Raw genomic sequence first — 13,241 nt, forward strand, 5'->3', positions numbered from 1 at the left:
AACACATTATGGGCATTGTTGCCAGTCACGTCACACACAGAGCACTTTAAAGTAAGGGTGGGGGCTGATAAGTGTTGACTGCTGATTGGCTGACAGTTACCTTGAAGGCTTCCCAAGAGAAAAAAACATAGAGTTGTTTGTGTTGCGGTCACTGTATATCTGGCTATCTTGGGACATAAAAGACATAAAAGTGGCTGGTCTTTCTCTCTCTGAAAAATGAGAGTGTGTGATAGCAGAAAACCTCCATCCTCTCTAATGATGGTGCTGGTGGAGGCGGTGTCTTGGTCGAAGCGGTGCAGTTTATGGCCACACAGAGATTAGAAATAATCGTGGAGGCAAACAGCTAGCGGCTAAACAAGTCGTAAAGACGTCAGAGGCGAGGGACGTCCTGCTCAAGGACTTGCGGTCAAAGGATGCGAGAGGAGGGAGGAGGAGGTGGGGGCGGTTTATAGGGCATCTGTTGGCATGTGGTCTGTAGATTTACAGATGCTGGGCTGAAGAGGAGAACGCTGGGGGTAGAAAGAGGGCAGTACGCAACAGCCAAGGGGACGCTGCATGACTCCAGTGGGAGCCATGAGAGCTGTCAAATAAATGCACACACACACACACACACACACACACACACACACACACACACACACACACACACACACACACACACCGACATAGACAGCCATAGAGTGCAGATTTCAACAGAGCATGGATCCAAAAACACGTACAAACGTATACCTCTGACCTGCTCACATTTATATAGTCAGACACTGATGTGTGCACTTGGAATTGGTCAAACTCAGTGACATTAGGGGAGGAAGATAAGAGTAAAACACACACACACACACACACACACACACACACACACACACACACACACACACACACAAACAAAGATAAGACTCCTGCATACATACTGTATAAAATGCACGAGTGGTAACAAAGATTATGCAGATTTGTTTGTCTATGTTGAAATCAGCACGCATGCACATCCAGACATGCTTGGGTACACATTAATTCACACACACTTACACTCAAATACACACACACACACACACACACACACACACACAGCCACAAGACACCGGTTCTCCTTGGCAGACAAGCTACATGCTCCTCGCGTCACCGAGCACTCTGGTCAGCTTCTGACAAGAGAATAAATCTAAGGCTCAGGGAGAAGGAGCGGGAGGGGAGGAGGAAGAGGAAGAGCTGAGGAAGAGCACATTGGGGGCCATGCTGTTCCATCAATCCTATCCTGTTACGGCAAGCTGTCAGGCGAGGTGGATGGATGGATGGAAAACAACAGCAGAAAAAAAAAATTAGCTGTGATTGAAAAGTCTCAGTCATCCCTTGTTGTCCGAGCGGAGGCCGAGAAACCACAGCCTGCTGCTGCAGCCAGGAGGGCATGTCGAGAAAGATTTGAGACCAGTCATGTGACAAGGTACGCAGCCTCCACACACACTCACACCTCAACCTCTCAGTCACATCAGCCTGTCAAGTCAGGCTCCAGAGATCTCCAGATGCGGGCCAACAGTTTCATCTGGCCTGCCGAGAGTGTATTTTACAGAGCCTGGGTTTGTTTTGCTAGATGTTGAGAGCGAGCGCGCTGGTGGAATGGGAGAAAAGAGCATGGGTGATGTAGCAACAGTGAACCATGCAAATACATTCCTTTCTGTCTGAAATTGAGATATACATCTTATGCAAGTTGAAATGACACTAACAACATCTGTTTACAGAGACTTGCCTGTCTGGCTTTGACATTTCTCTCCTCAGGCTGTTGCAGTCTGTAGTGTATGTCGAGAATACATAAACACATAAAGCCTGTGCTGATTTTAGTCTAACTTTCAATTAACAGATGATGGCATGAATGTGTTATGATGTCAGCTAAGAAGAGTACATGAGCTTGTCCAACCCCTTCTTAAAAAAAAAACCCTCCCAAAGCATTGTGGGTAATGAAGTGAAAGAGCAGGGATTTACCGACAGGGTCCTCTGCCCCACTGGCCTCTGTTTGGATGCCACTACCCGTCTCCTCTCCCAGCTCTTCTTCTTCAGTCTGGTCATCCCCACTTGGTTCCCCGCTGCCTGAGTCCTCAAAGGAGGTCACTGCGGCGGAGGGCGGAGGGCTGCTGTGGGAGGAAGAGGTGGTGGCAGCGGCAGCGGTGGACTGCGGAGGCTGGATGTGGGTGGAGGGGTGGTGTTTTGCTCGCGCACGGTTGTGGGTGAGGGTGGGAAAGGGTGTGGTGGCCAGGGGCTGCTCGGCGATCTCGGTCTTAGCTGTCCTTGGAGGCGGGATGGCCCACACCATTTCAATTTGGAAGGGGGCGATGGTGGTGATGGAGGCGCCAGCAGGTGAGCTGGGGGTGGTGGTGAGGGTGTTGGGGGTAGGTCGTTCTGCCAGCTCGGAGATGGTTTCTGGTGGAGGGAAGGGCAGGAAGCAAGGAATGGATGAATGACTGAGCAAAGATGGAAATGTTTGATTTTGCGTCACCTGACTCCAATACAATCTCAAAAATCACTCCAAAAGAAATAAAATTATCTTTAGCCAATAAAGCATAACAAAGCCACTCAATGATTATTACAACCTACTGCTGACAACAACTTTAACTCTGCATTTCCTGAATGATTATGGCCCGTTAAATCTTCTAACCCTTCTCCCTGATGCACAACAATGTCATTATGAAATAACATTAAAAGAAATAACACACACAAATATGCAGGCTCCCATTTGTAAACCCAGCCTCTGATTGAAAACCCTGCAATGGATGAGATGTCAGGGATCTTTATTTGACAAACCGCAAGTAATGAAGGCGCATCCATATACAGCGTGAATATGGGATATGCCAACAGATGACATACTGCATTCAGAGTTATAGGCAATGCAGTGTGTTTCAGCTGCAGATGAGTTATGTTGCCCGGACATAGTTAAACTAGTCGAGTTGGTGTCAATGCACAATGTGCAGTGTGGTTATGCTTGTGCGTGAACACACATGGCATGCATCCGTGTGTATAATATTCAGGTTTGTGTATTGCGTGCGTGCTGTGCCAATGCCTATGAATTATATATCCATATTCAAATGCTGCCCTCCAGTAGCAAAGCTTTAATCACCAACAGCCAGTGCCTCCGGTGATGAATGATTGATAGAAATGGGGCAAAAAAAGCCGGCTTTAACTCTGGCTTCAAAGACGGCACACTGCTGCTTGCAGAGAGCATGAGCATCCATCAACGCCACCACAAACACACTGCTGTCAACAGACGCACACAAACATGCACACACACACACACACGGCAGAAAGAAAAAAAAAAATCACTCCAAATGAGGGAGAGAGAAGAGGCTCTCTGCAGAGACCATCATTACCAATGCAAAAAGCTCTGGTGCAAAAGGACAAACTGTCTGTGATAAAAGAACGATAAATAGGACAAAAACTCCTGAGGGGGAGAAGTGAGTTGGCTGGGAGATGCTACGTAAGTGAGTCCTTCAGATTTAGCCGAGGCAGGCAGGCATGACAATACTGTCGTTCCTCCTTTACTTCTTTATGTCCCACAAGTATAGATGAGTGTTAGCACGTGGGTGAAATAAAAAGAGGATAAAAAAAAACACTCCTATACCATAGATTTGCGCCTCATTAGGATTCACCTAACATTATGTGTAGGACTTAATTACACTGCTATAATCGCCTATTTGATCTGCAATTATTCACCGAGGTGTGAAATGTGATACCTACTGAGACGGCAGAAAGCCTGGGAGACACACAGGGGTGTCAGCTTAAGGCTCGGCAGATATTTGTTGGGAGAGAGATTTGGAGTTGAGTGCATAGAGCAGTGATGCTATCACCAAGAATGGTGGCATGCATTGCCTTTCCTCTCGGCTACACCTGTCAGTCAGGTGCCTGGCTTAGCGTCAGGCGGCTTGCTCCCTGGGAAGTGGCTAATGCGTGTTTGGGTGTGTGTGTGTGCGCGTATCTCGAGCAGCGAGCTCCTGTGACGGGGGATACGGAAAGAAAAGAACACACGTCTGAATGAGCAAAGAAGAACCAGCAGCACGGTCTGTTCAGCTGATGCTTCTCTTAATCAGGTTTAACAGTCCATTTGCCCGTGTGTTGGCTTTTTTTTTCCCCCTCTCAGTGGAGCAATGGACAGTTGTGTCAGAGGGTGGAAAGAAAAAAATCATTGTCATTGGCTTGTCTCAGCCGTGTAGTTATTGTAGAAAGGTGGTTATTAAGATTGTTTGTGGTGTCAGGCGCGCTCAGTGAGGAGGAGGAGGAGGAGGCATCTGGATACAAGGGAAGCACAGAGCCAAGAAGAAGGAAATGATAGTGACAAACTGCCTAAAGAAAAGGGATTAAACCAGAAAAAAAAAACCCCAACAAGTTAACAAAATAAGCAGTGGAAGAATACGGTAAGGCAAACAGAGTGAGGGCTTGAATAATGAGAGAAAATAGCAGGACAGAGGAGAAATGGTGAGGGCAACAGAACCCTGACTAACACGCAGGCGGAGGACTGCCGATGCCATATGCTGGCACTCGTTGCCAATTTGCCGCAAACCCACAGGTGATAACACCATATGGGAGAGGCAGGTCATTGCCAACTTGGTGGCCATTTCCCCCGGTGCTAGAATTTGCTCATTCGTCCAAAAGCCCTCCCTTGGGCAAATGCTCGGTACAGTAGCTCTTACTCTTGCTTTTTCTCAGATATCGCTTCATCTTTTGCTGAGACACAGCAAAGAAGCCAGAAAAACTCCTCACTATACTCCGTGGCTGTGCTGCCATTTAGCTCAGAGACTTCAGAGACAGAGAGCTGGGTAACATCACAGTGAGCTGCAAGTTCTCCGTCACAAGCAGAAAGATTTGGAAAAGAGCTTTTTCTGCAGGATTGTGAATTCGCCTTAGCCTGCCCATTAGTGGCAGACTGTGGAGCAGTAGTCACACACTGTGGTGTAATAAAAAGTTGTGACAGATCAATGATGTTAAAAAAAGATCAATATTCACTCATTTATATAAGCCCTTGGCATTGCTCTCTTGTCAAACCACATAGCAGCTTGGTGAACATTAGCATGCCACAGCGCTGAGGCCGGGCGTCTGGAAGCACTGCATGTAAGCAGCGGGAGGAAGGGCAAGGCAGGGCTGCAGCGTGGTGAGGGGTGGAGGCAGAGCAAATGCTAATTCGCACCCAGCCACACGTGAAATGAGCTCGAGATCTAACCCCCGAGCCGACAGCAGCGACGGAGCAGCTACCTGCGGTGCAACCGCGTCCGGGAGAAGAAATTAAAAGATCCTCTGTGGCTGTTGGTGGGCCCGAGCGCTTGTCTGTCTGTTCCTCCCCTGAGGGTTCGATAGAGAAAGAGTCTGCTGTGAGGCGTCTTCTTGCCTTCTCCGCGCAGCAATGCTAGGTGAGGGATTACACACAACCCACATCTCTATTGCCAGGCAACAGAGGAATGTGAAACCAGACTGGATTTTGGCTCCTTTTGCTGGTAACCCACGGCACTGAATTTGTAATCACCAGATGTTCAGGGACTTATCAAAGCCTTGTTGATCTCTTGCTGAGTATATTTGTATTTTTTTTTTTTTTATCTGTGTACCTGCAACTGCAATTCAGCATCTACCATGTCAACAGCCTTGCTTCCTATAGATATGACACAGTTTGGGTTTGACAAAGAGAACCTAAGGGAGATGGATGAAAAGGACTCCGCTTATTTCGTGACACGGTATTTGGTCACCACTTGATCTGTGCCCACCGAGCGATGAGGTGAATGAACATTTTTACACCCAAAAATGCTAGACATCTGGCGGTGGCTCATGGCCAGAACCACACAGCTGGCACTCCCCTTCCCCACTGCGCTTGCCGGCGGCGTCTCTAGAACCCTGTTGTGACGCAAGCTGGCAGTCGGCGCAACAACTTCACTGTACATGAAAGCCATGGCCTTGGAACATGTCCTACCACCTATTACACCGATCCAAACAATGTCCATCAGCAGCTGGACCAAGGGGCAAGAGCTGTACCTTTAACTCAGGACACATGTACTCTACATCCACCATCATACTGAAAGAGCGCCGTGTTCCTGCCAGCATAAAACTGCAAAGGGAATGACGCACTTCCCAACAGGGGGGTTTGGAGATGAAGCCAAATCCTGACAGAGGAGCGAGAAAGCAAAGAGGAAGTGTCGCTGCTATCTTGTGGGATTGCAAAGCTCAGACTCCAGTCAAACTGCAGAGCCCTTGGATTTTAAATGTTACAATATCGCACTTTTTTTTTTTTTAATTCTAACACTTCCCCAGTGTCGCACATGATTTTCTTTGCACCTGTCAACGCATGAGAAGAGAAAAAGAAATGGCTTATTTTACTGTACTGTCTATGAACTCTGAGATTTTACCTATTAGACAGTCATAATGGAACTTCAGAAACTGTGGCATTAGAAACAATAAAAAGCAAAATTCTCAGAAGTGGACTTGAATACAAATTACTGCGAACATGTTTCCTATGAAATAAAATACTTGGATTTTCCTAATCTAAAATCCTAAAGGAAACATGAGAAACCCTGCTCAAACTGCTGTTATGTGCAGGCAGGTGACTTTACTTCCTGAGACAGAGACAGAGAGATGGATGGCTGTTCAGAAAGAAACAGCAGGGGAGGGATAATTTGAGGCCCATGGCACTGCTCATTATCTTTTGATCGGGGCCTGACAACAGTTGGCCATCCGTGCGACATGTGATGCATGGAGGCATCGACGGGGCTCACCTGTGCACTGTCCAAAGTGTTGCACCGTGATGTCCTTGTCTTGCCTACAGGCTATGGTCCTCAGCTGGCACTGGTCAGCATAGGTCACCCCATCTGAGCCGCACACCTGCTCCACAGTGACAGAGATGGAGAGGGGGGAGATTGGAACACATGTTGACTCCCTGCAGGCCACACTACTTATTTCTTAAGTGCAGACAGTTCCCACCTTAGTCTTGTTTTTCTCATCGCAGTCAGGTGAAGGGCACTCGCAGTGGGCTTGGCCGTTCACCTCAATGCACGAAGCTCCAAAGCTGCACGTTAGCTCCTCACATGAAGTGGGCGCCTCAGGACCTGTGGAAAACACGAGTTTAAGTTGTTAAACTTTCCCTACAGTTTCATACTCATACAGTTTATAGCAATGGAGAATAGCTGCTTTATGAATTCTGATTGTGGAGGTTGTGAGAAAATGTGGAGCTAAATTAAAAGTTAAATTTGCATGCATATTTCATGATTCACAATTACAGAATTCGTGCTTACTTTTATTAAGTAAGCAAAAGTTCTGCTTGTTAAACAGCCATTAAATTGGTTTCTCAAAATCTGCAAAGCATGATGAAATATGAATGTAATCAAACAAAAATATGTGTTTTTTTTAAACATCCTTTACACATTTCATATACACAGTATAATAACAGTGCGGCTGTTGTTGCTTCCGAGATGGATCTACTGTTTTGTAAGACATCACAAGAGAGATTTTGATTTGGATGAAAGATGTATAGACCCCCGATGAGATCCTCTCTTTGTGTCACCTAGTTTGTGTCACAAATCCAATTTTGGCATGGTGTCAGCAGGTGTTAAGCCCCAAAAACAGTTTGTACAGATCTGCCTGACAAATCTGTACTATTGATAGAATTCTTCATTGTGCTAACGCTATGTGTTGGCTTACTATGGGATAGTGGTAATACTACTCCTACTACTACAAAGCCACAACCCCGGCCCTCTCTCACCCCGAGCTGATTGACTTTAAACTGTGTATAGGAGTTGGGTACAGGCTAAAAGGCTGTATATCACAAAGTCTCTTTACCACCTGAGTACAGTAGTGGCAATGCAATCATTAAATAGTCACACGGTGTGACTTACTCTTAGTTTCACAGACCACAGCATTTTCCATAAATTGCTTTACTGCTGTAAAAAAAAAAGAGTGTGTTTTGAGTTGTGTAAAGGTGCTCAGGATATTTTGGCTCTGTCATTTTCTTTCCCACAGAGCTCTCCTGAAGCTCTCCAGAGGAGCGTTTGAAACCTTGGAAGTTGCCGCAGCAGGAGCTGCAGCCGGGGAGTCCACCATCCACTGGCCAACTGTGAGTGTGGGGCCTTTGCATTGTTGCAACATCACAGAGGCTTAGAGTACCCCCCACCCCTTGGCTCCTGCTTTCATGTGCTACCACCTCTCAGTGTCTTGTCTTTTCATCTGGCAGGGTGTGTGGCAGAGTGCCCCACCACTGTGCTGGGATTGCTGGCTTCATTAAGCGTTTGACTTCCAGTCGATATCTGATGGTGCATCTTAATCAAGGAGCTGCAGGCCCCCACAGCAGGACCTAAACTTTCCTTCAACCAGCTTTTTAGCTTGTGCAGCCACCGGGGCTGTTGTCATTATTAATCTAAGTGTAATCAATAGTCCTTATGCAGGAGTATAAACATACACATTCAAGCGAATGGTCCAAAATGGAGTGTGATGTAGAGAAAATAAAATATCAATGGGCAATAAGTCATGAACGTCATTTGTACACTCAAGTATTTTCCTAATCACTATCGATTAACTGCCCTGCAGCTTTTCCTTCCTCTTCCAATAAACCAGATGGATGTGAAGAGCAGACAGAGAAAGAACTGGCTGCTGCAAGGCCAATCCATGGATCAGACAAGTGACAGGAAAACACTTTAGAATGATAGAGAGAGAGAAGCTGGGACAAAAGAGAAAAATGTGTCTGTGTGTGTGCGTTTGTGTGGTTTATTAACACTACAATGGTTGCCTTGGTACTCTCTCTTATTACCTTTGTCGCAGCCATTCATGCCCATCTTGCTTCCATCTGGACACACGTTGCACTTCATGCCCTTCACTCCCGTCTTGCAGGAACACAGACCCGACATCTGCTCGCAGTCGTCCCGGACCGAGCCTGTGGCGTCGCAGTTACATGCTGCCGTGCAGAGGTAGAGGAAAAAAAGGACAAGGAAGACTGATGAGAAAAAAAAAAAAAGCATCGACTCATGACAGTGACAGAAAGAGGGATTGTAATAGCTTGGCTTAAATAGAGTACAAAGCTTGTTTGAGGCGACCTTAGCCTCTGAACCCTGCGTCAGATGCACAGTTGTCTTAGAGTCAAGGGTTCTGAACAGTTCATCCAGCCTTAGGGGCCACTGAGGGAGGAGATGAAGGAGGAGGAGGATGAGTACGTAACAGAAACTCAAGAAAACAACCGTAGGGAAGGACATCAACCCCATCATGTTCCTAGAATCAATGATGTGTGTGTGTGTTTTTTTCCTCTGCTGCTGAACCTGGTATTGGTGTGCAGTGTGCTGTCTGCTTGCTGTGGGTAAACCTTGTTAAGGTCAGGCCACGGGTGAGGTACCTGCAGGCTTCCTGCTGTTGACTGAAAATGCTCTGTGGCTTTCGAAGCATATGTCCTACAATACCTCAGCGGCAGGGTACGAGCTGGTCACCATATTGCATTACACCAAGACAAACAAGGGTCCCTGACCCCAGTCTTCACTGGAATACCGATGAATACAGTTCATTCAAAAGAGTTTTGACATGACTGAAGGACACAAACACAAGCATCGAATTGTAGTTAAGCCTGTAGGTCATTTAAATTCCACTGTCTACGCTGACTTCAAGGATAGTAATCTTACAAGTTAATACTTTAAAGTGTTGGCTAAAAGGCATTGTCAGGATTTTAGTGAAAAATTTATTTTCCCACCAGAGTTGTTTTTTTGACAAATATATTTTCTCACTTACCTGCAATGGAATCTAGCCATGTAGATTTGGTTTTATTTGACCAGGTATTAATATGTCTGTGTCAAAATGTTTTTGGATACATCCCAGTACAATGTGGTGAATTCAAGTTTGTTTTGTTTAATATTTTAGTTTAAATTCAACTGTAATATTTTGTTTTCATAATCAGTTTGCCTGCTACTTTGAATACAGTGGTTTGTAATAGTAAGTAGTTCAAATGAAAGCTGTCTATGAAGTATCTAAAGTAGCTTGGACACTGTAAATGGACACAATGCTCTTGACTTCTTAAAAATTTTCTGCAGAGCCCCCAAATTTACAATGCTTTGATGACCAGCTAAAATAAAGTGAAAGTTTTGTTTCAACATTTACACTTAATATTACCACTCTCCATATTCTATGAACACTACTTTGTCTTCTCGCTTTGCTCATCTATGACATGTACGTTTGTCCAGGAGAAGTGATTCTTCCTTCTTCCTTCCTCTTCTGTTGTTCTTCCTGAGGTTTCTCCCTTTTTTATGGACTGTAAAGCCATCTGAAGAAAATGTGTGATTTCTGCCTGTGGACTATATGAAAAACACTGACTTGACTATATTGAGCTCACACCAGAAAACTCACAGACAGATCATCTCAAAACCCAAATATAACCAAAAGTGTCTGCATGGCTACATGGCACGTGAGTAAAGTGAAAACATGTTTTTTTTATTGTGATTTGTGTGAACTGACCCTTTAACAAACGACTGCTCCATCTATTGAAGTTGTGTTACAGTACAGGAGCACGTACATCTGCTCAATGAGCACAGATACAAAGACACGATTCCTTACGCGTGCAGCCGCTCATGTTCTCCGTCACGATGCCACGGAAGTTCCAGAAGCCCGGCTCACAACGGTCACACTTCTGTCCCCCGACGCCCGGCTTACAGGAACACTGACCGGTGGTTGGGTCACAAGTCCCCTTGTAGGAGCCATAGACATTACACTGACAGGTACCTGAGGAGAAACGGAGCAACGTACATGTCACTTTTAACTCGTACTGACAGCTGAATACTGCTTACTGTGATACAGTAGATACATGTATACTTGGCACAAATGTTAGCCAAGCCCTTTTTCCATAAGAAAAATAAAGTATGCTTAGGTGAGTTTCCTCTACACTAAATCTCTGTATATCCTTCTAACTCTGCATTTTCTCCATTCACACTGCATCCCCCAGCTAACAGCTTGATGCAGCATTTTCTTCTCCATCTGTGTGCTATCATTCGTCAAGATCATCAGATGAAGAGATTTTTCTGTTGATACAGTGCAACATTATCATAATTATTCCTTGGATTAAGATGAAACGTTTTCAGCTCTGCAACTCTGGAAGTGTAACTGCAGTCAAGGACAATAAGCCCCGTATGCTGAAGCAGCATGATAATATCTACAGCGTGGCTTTTTTTTTTTTTTGAGTGCACACAACAAACTCAGGACACATCAGAGGTGAAGGGTCAAAGTGGGATGTAGAACAGGACTTACTGGGACATCCAGCCAGCCCGACTCCTAAGGCGGCCGTCATGTTGTCGGAGCAGCAGCCGTACACAGACAGACTGCAGTGCTGGGGTGCTGTCAGCTCAGGCAGCGATGTGGCTGAAATCACTGATGAGGTAGGAACAAAAAGGGAGGGGAGATGGCAAAAGGAGAGAAAGAAGAACACCAACATTTGAGTGGGATTTAGACAACACAATCTCAGAGCAACATGTAACTTTTTGCCAACAATGAGATTGGCTTGAGGGGCAGAGGTGGAGAGGCTGGCAGCCGGCTTCAAGATAACAATTCTATTTTCTACTTCTCCACAATAGCTCAAAATCAGGGGGAAATGATGCTATTACCTCCAGTGAAAACAAACAATGGCATTGCTGGTGAATGTACGGGAGCTGACATTTACCACCTACTAGGAGGCATGTTCTCTTCATTTGTTCTTGTCTAATATTACGGAATTATGCTGCCGCCCTACAACCTTGCAGGAAAAAAAAAAAGAAAAAAAAAGCTGCTGCATAATGTGAAGGAATGTGCCAAACAGTTTCTGCCTGCGCACAGTGTGTGGAGAGCTCCTTTGTCTGAGGATGCACCAGTCTTCATACTACTGTGACAGCTCTGAATGCAGAACTACATTCAACAAAATAAGAACAAATGTGTTCCCAAAACCTGGCGCTTCTCCAGAAATTGGAAGAGAAGAACAAAACACAGAGTGGGAGGAAACGGGGGTCTGTTTAATGGCCGAGGCAAAAATATCATTGTTCGAATTCTCTCGGCTTTGGCGTGAAAAGTAAAGTTGCCGAGATAGAAAGCAGAAATCGCTCCCTGCTTTTTCTTTTTTTCTCTGTCTCTCTCTCTATTCCCCTCCCGATCTCTTTTTCTTGTGTTGCTCATTTGGAGTTTGGAGGCTGGAGATACAGGGGCCATAAATCACAATGTTACTGGTGTGGATATGAGCCTCAGCCTAATGGTGATGACTCGGCTCACTCTTTTTTCCAGTGCTTTCCCACTCCAGAGATGGGCTTTGGACACAGTTCATTTAACTTGCCACTTTCCAGTGCTCCATTTGGCTATCTGTACTGAGCCTATTAGGATGAGAAGAACTTTTAATTTCATATGTTCTTCCACCCTTCAAGGGTTTTTCCTGTTCAGTGGCCATTGTCCGGCACAATGCAGCTCATTGTGATGTGCAATATTACCCTCACGTTTTCAAGGTCTGCCGCTGCGCTTTCTCTGCTGCAGTGATTGAAGCTAATCTTTTATACTCCTGCAAGGGCACATCTGCAAGTGTTTGCTTGTCTAGTAAAACCAATAAGTATTTCTTTGGATTTTGACGAAATCCCTGACCCAGATTCGAGTTTGCAGGCAGCTATAAAGGATGGTATGAAGAGCTATGAGAGACAATCTTCACAAATGTGCATGCAGCATAATGACACTGTTGGCACCATATGCAAAAGAGTTCAAGTTTTTTCAAAATCAGAACCTCTTAAAAAATAGGGTTCTTTCATTCACCGCTAGAGAGAGGTGCTGTGTTTTGATAAGTTCCTGGACTCGAGGTCAAATGAAGTTTCTCCTTACATAGCTAATGTGGAGGGCAGTGAAATTCCCCCAGATCTGAGTTTTTTTTTTTCCCATTAGCCAATAGGAGAGCAGAGCCCAGAGCTCTCGTACCCATAGAGGGCTCTTCAAAAAAGGATTGATTATCCATGGATGGTAGAGGAGCGTGACAGTCAGTGCCCAAGGAGGCCAGCTTAGGAAGGGGAAGAATCTGCAGGGATGTGTGTGAACACACTGGCAACTCCCTCATTCACACTCTCTCTTCAACTCTCTCCATCCTCCTCTCTTTTGGACCCACAGGGAATCAAACAGGCTGGAATGATCACACAAAATCCCTTAAGTGCCTTTTGCTCTGCTCTTCTGCCTGAGCCAGCATCGGAGCACAAGCTCTTCATTTTACATAGCAATGGAGGGGAAGAACTAACCTTTGCTACTTAACCACTGATCTGACAACTGTTCTGGCC

General features: G+C 45.5%; 1 protein-coding gene across 2 annotated transcripts in view; it reads right to left on the reverse strand.

The window, feature by feature from the left end:
* The window catches only part of agrn (agrin), a 239,676-nt gene that overhangs the window by 37,555 nt on the left and 188,880 nt on the right, over window positions 1-13,241 (reverse strand). For both annotated transcript variants that reach the window (XM_041049152.1, XM_041049160.1), the window contains 6 exons: window positions 11,221-11,340; window positions 10,534-10,698; window positions 8,753-8,896; window positions 6,934-7,058; window positions 6,729-6,834; window positions 1,969-2,403 (listed from right to left, as the gene is read on the reverse strand). In XM_041049152.1, the coding sequence (XP_040905086.1) occupies window positions 1,969-2,403; window positions 6,729-6,834; window positions 6,934-7,058; window positions 8,753-8,896; window positions 10,534-10,698; window positions 11,221-11,340 (1,095 nt within the window). The remainder of the gene's footprint in view (window positions 1-1,968; window positions 2,404-6,728; window positions 6,835-6,933; window positions 7,059-8,752; window positions 8,897-10,533; window positions 10,699-11,220; window positions 11,341-13,241) is intronic.

The sequence above is a fragment of the Toxotes jaculatrix genome, chromosome 2, assembly GCF_017976425.1.
Source record: "Toxotes jaculatrix isolate fToxJac2 chromosome 2, fToxJac2.pri, whole genome shotgun sequence".
Lineage (NCBI taxonomy): Eukaryota > Metazoa > Chordata > Actinopteri > Toxotidae > Toxotes > Toxotes jaculatrix.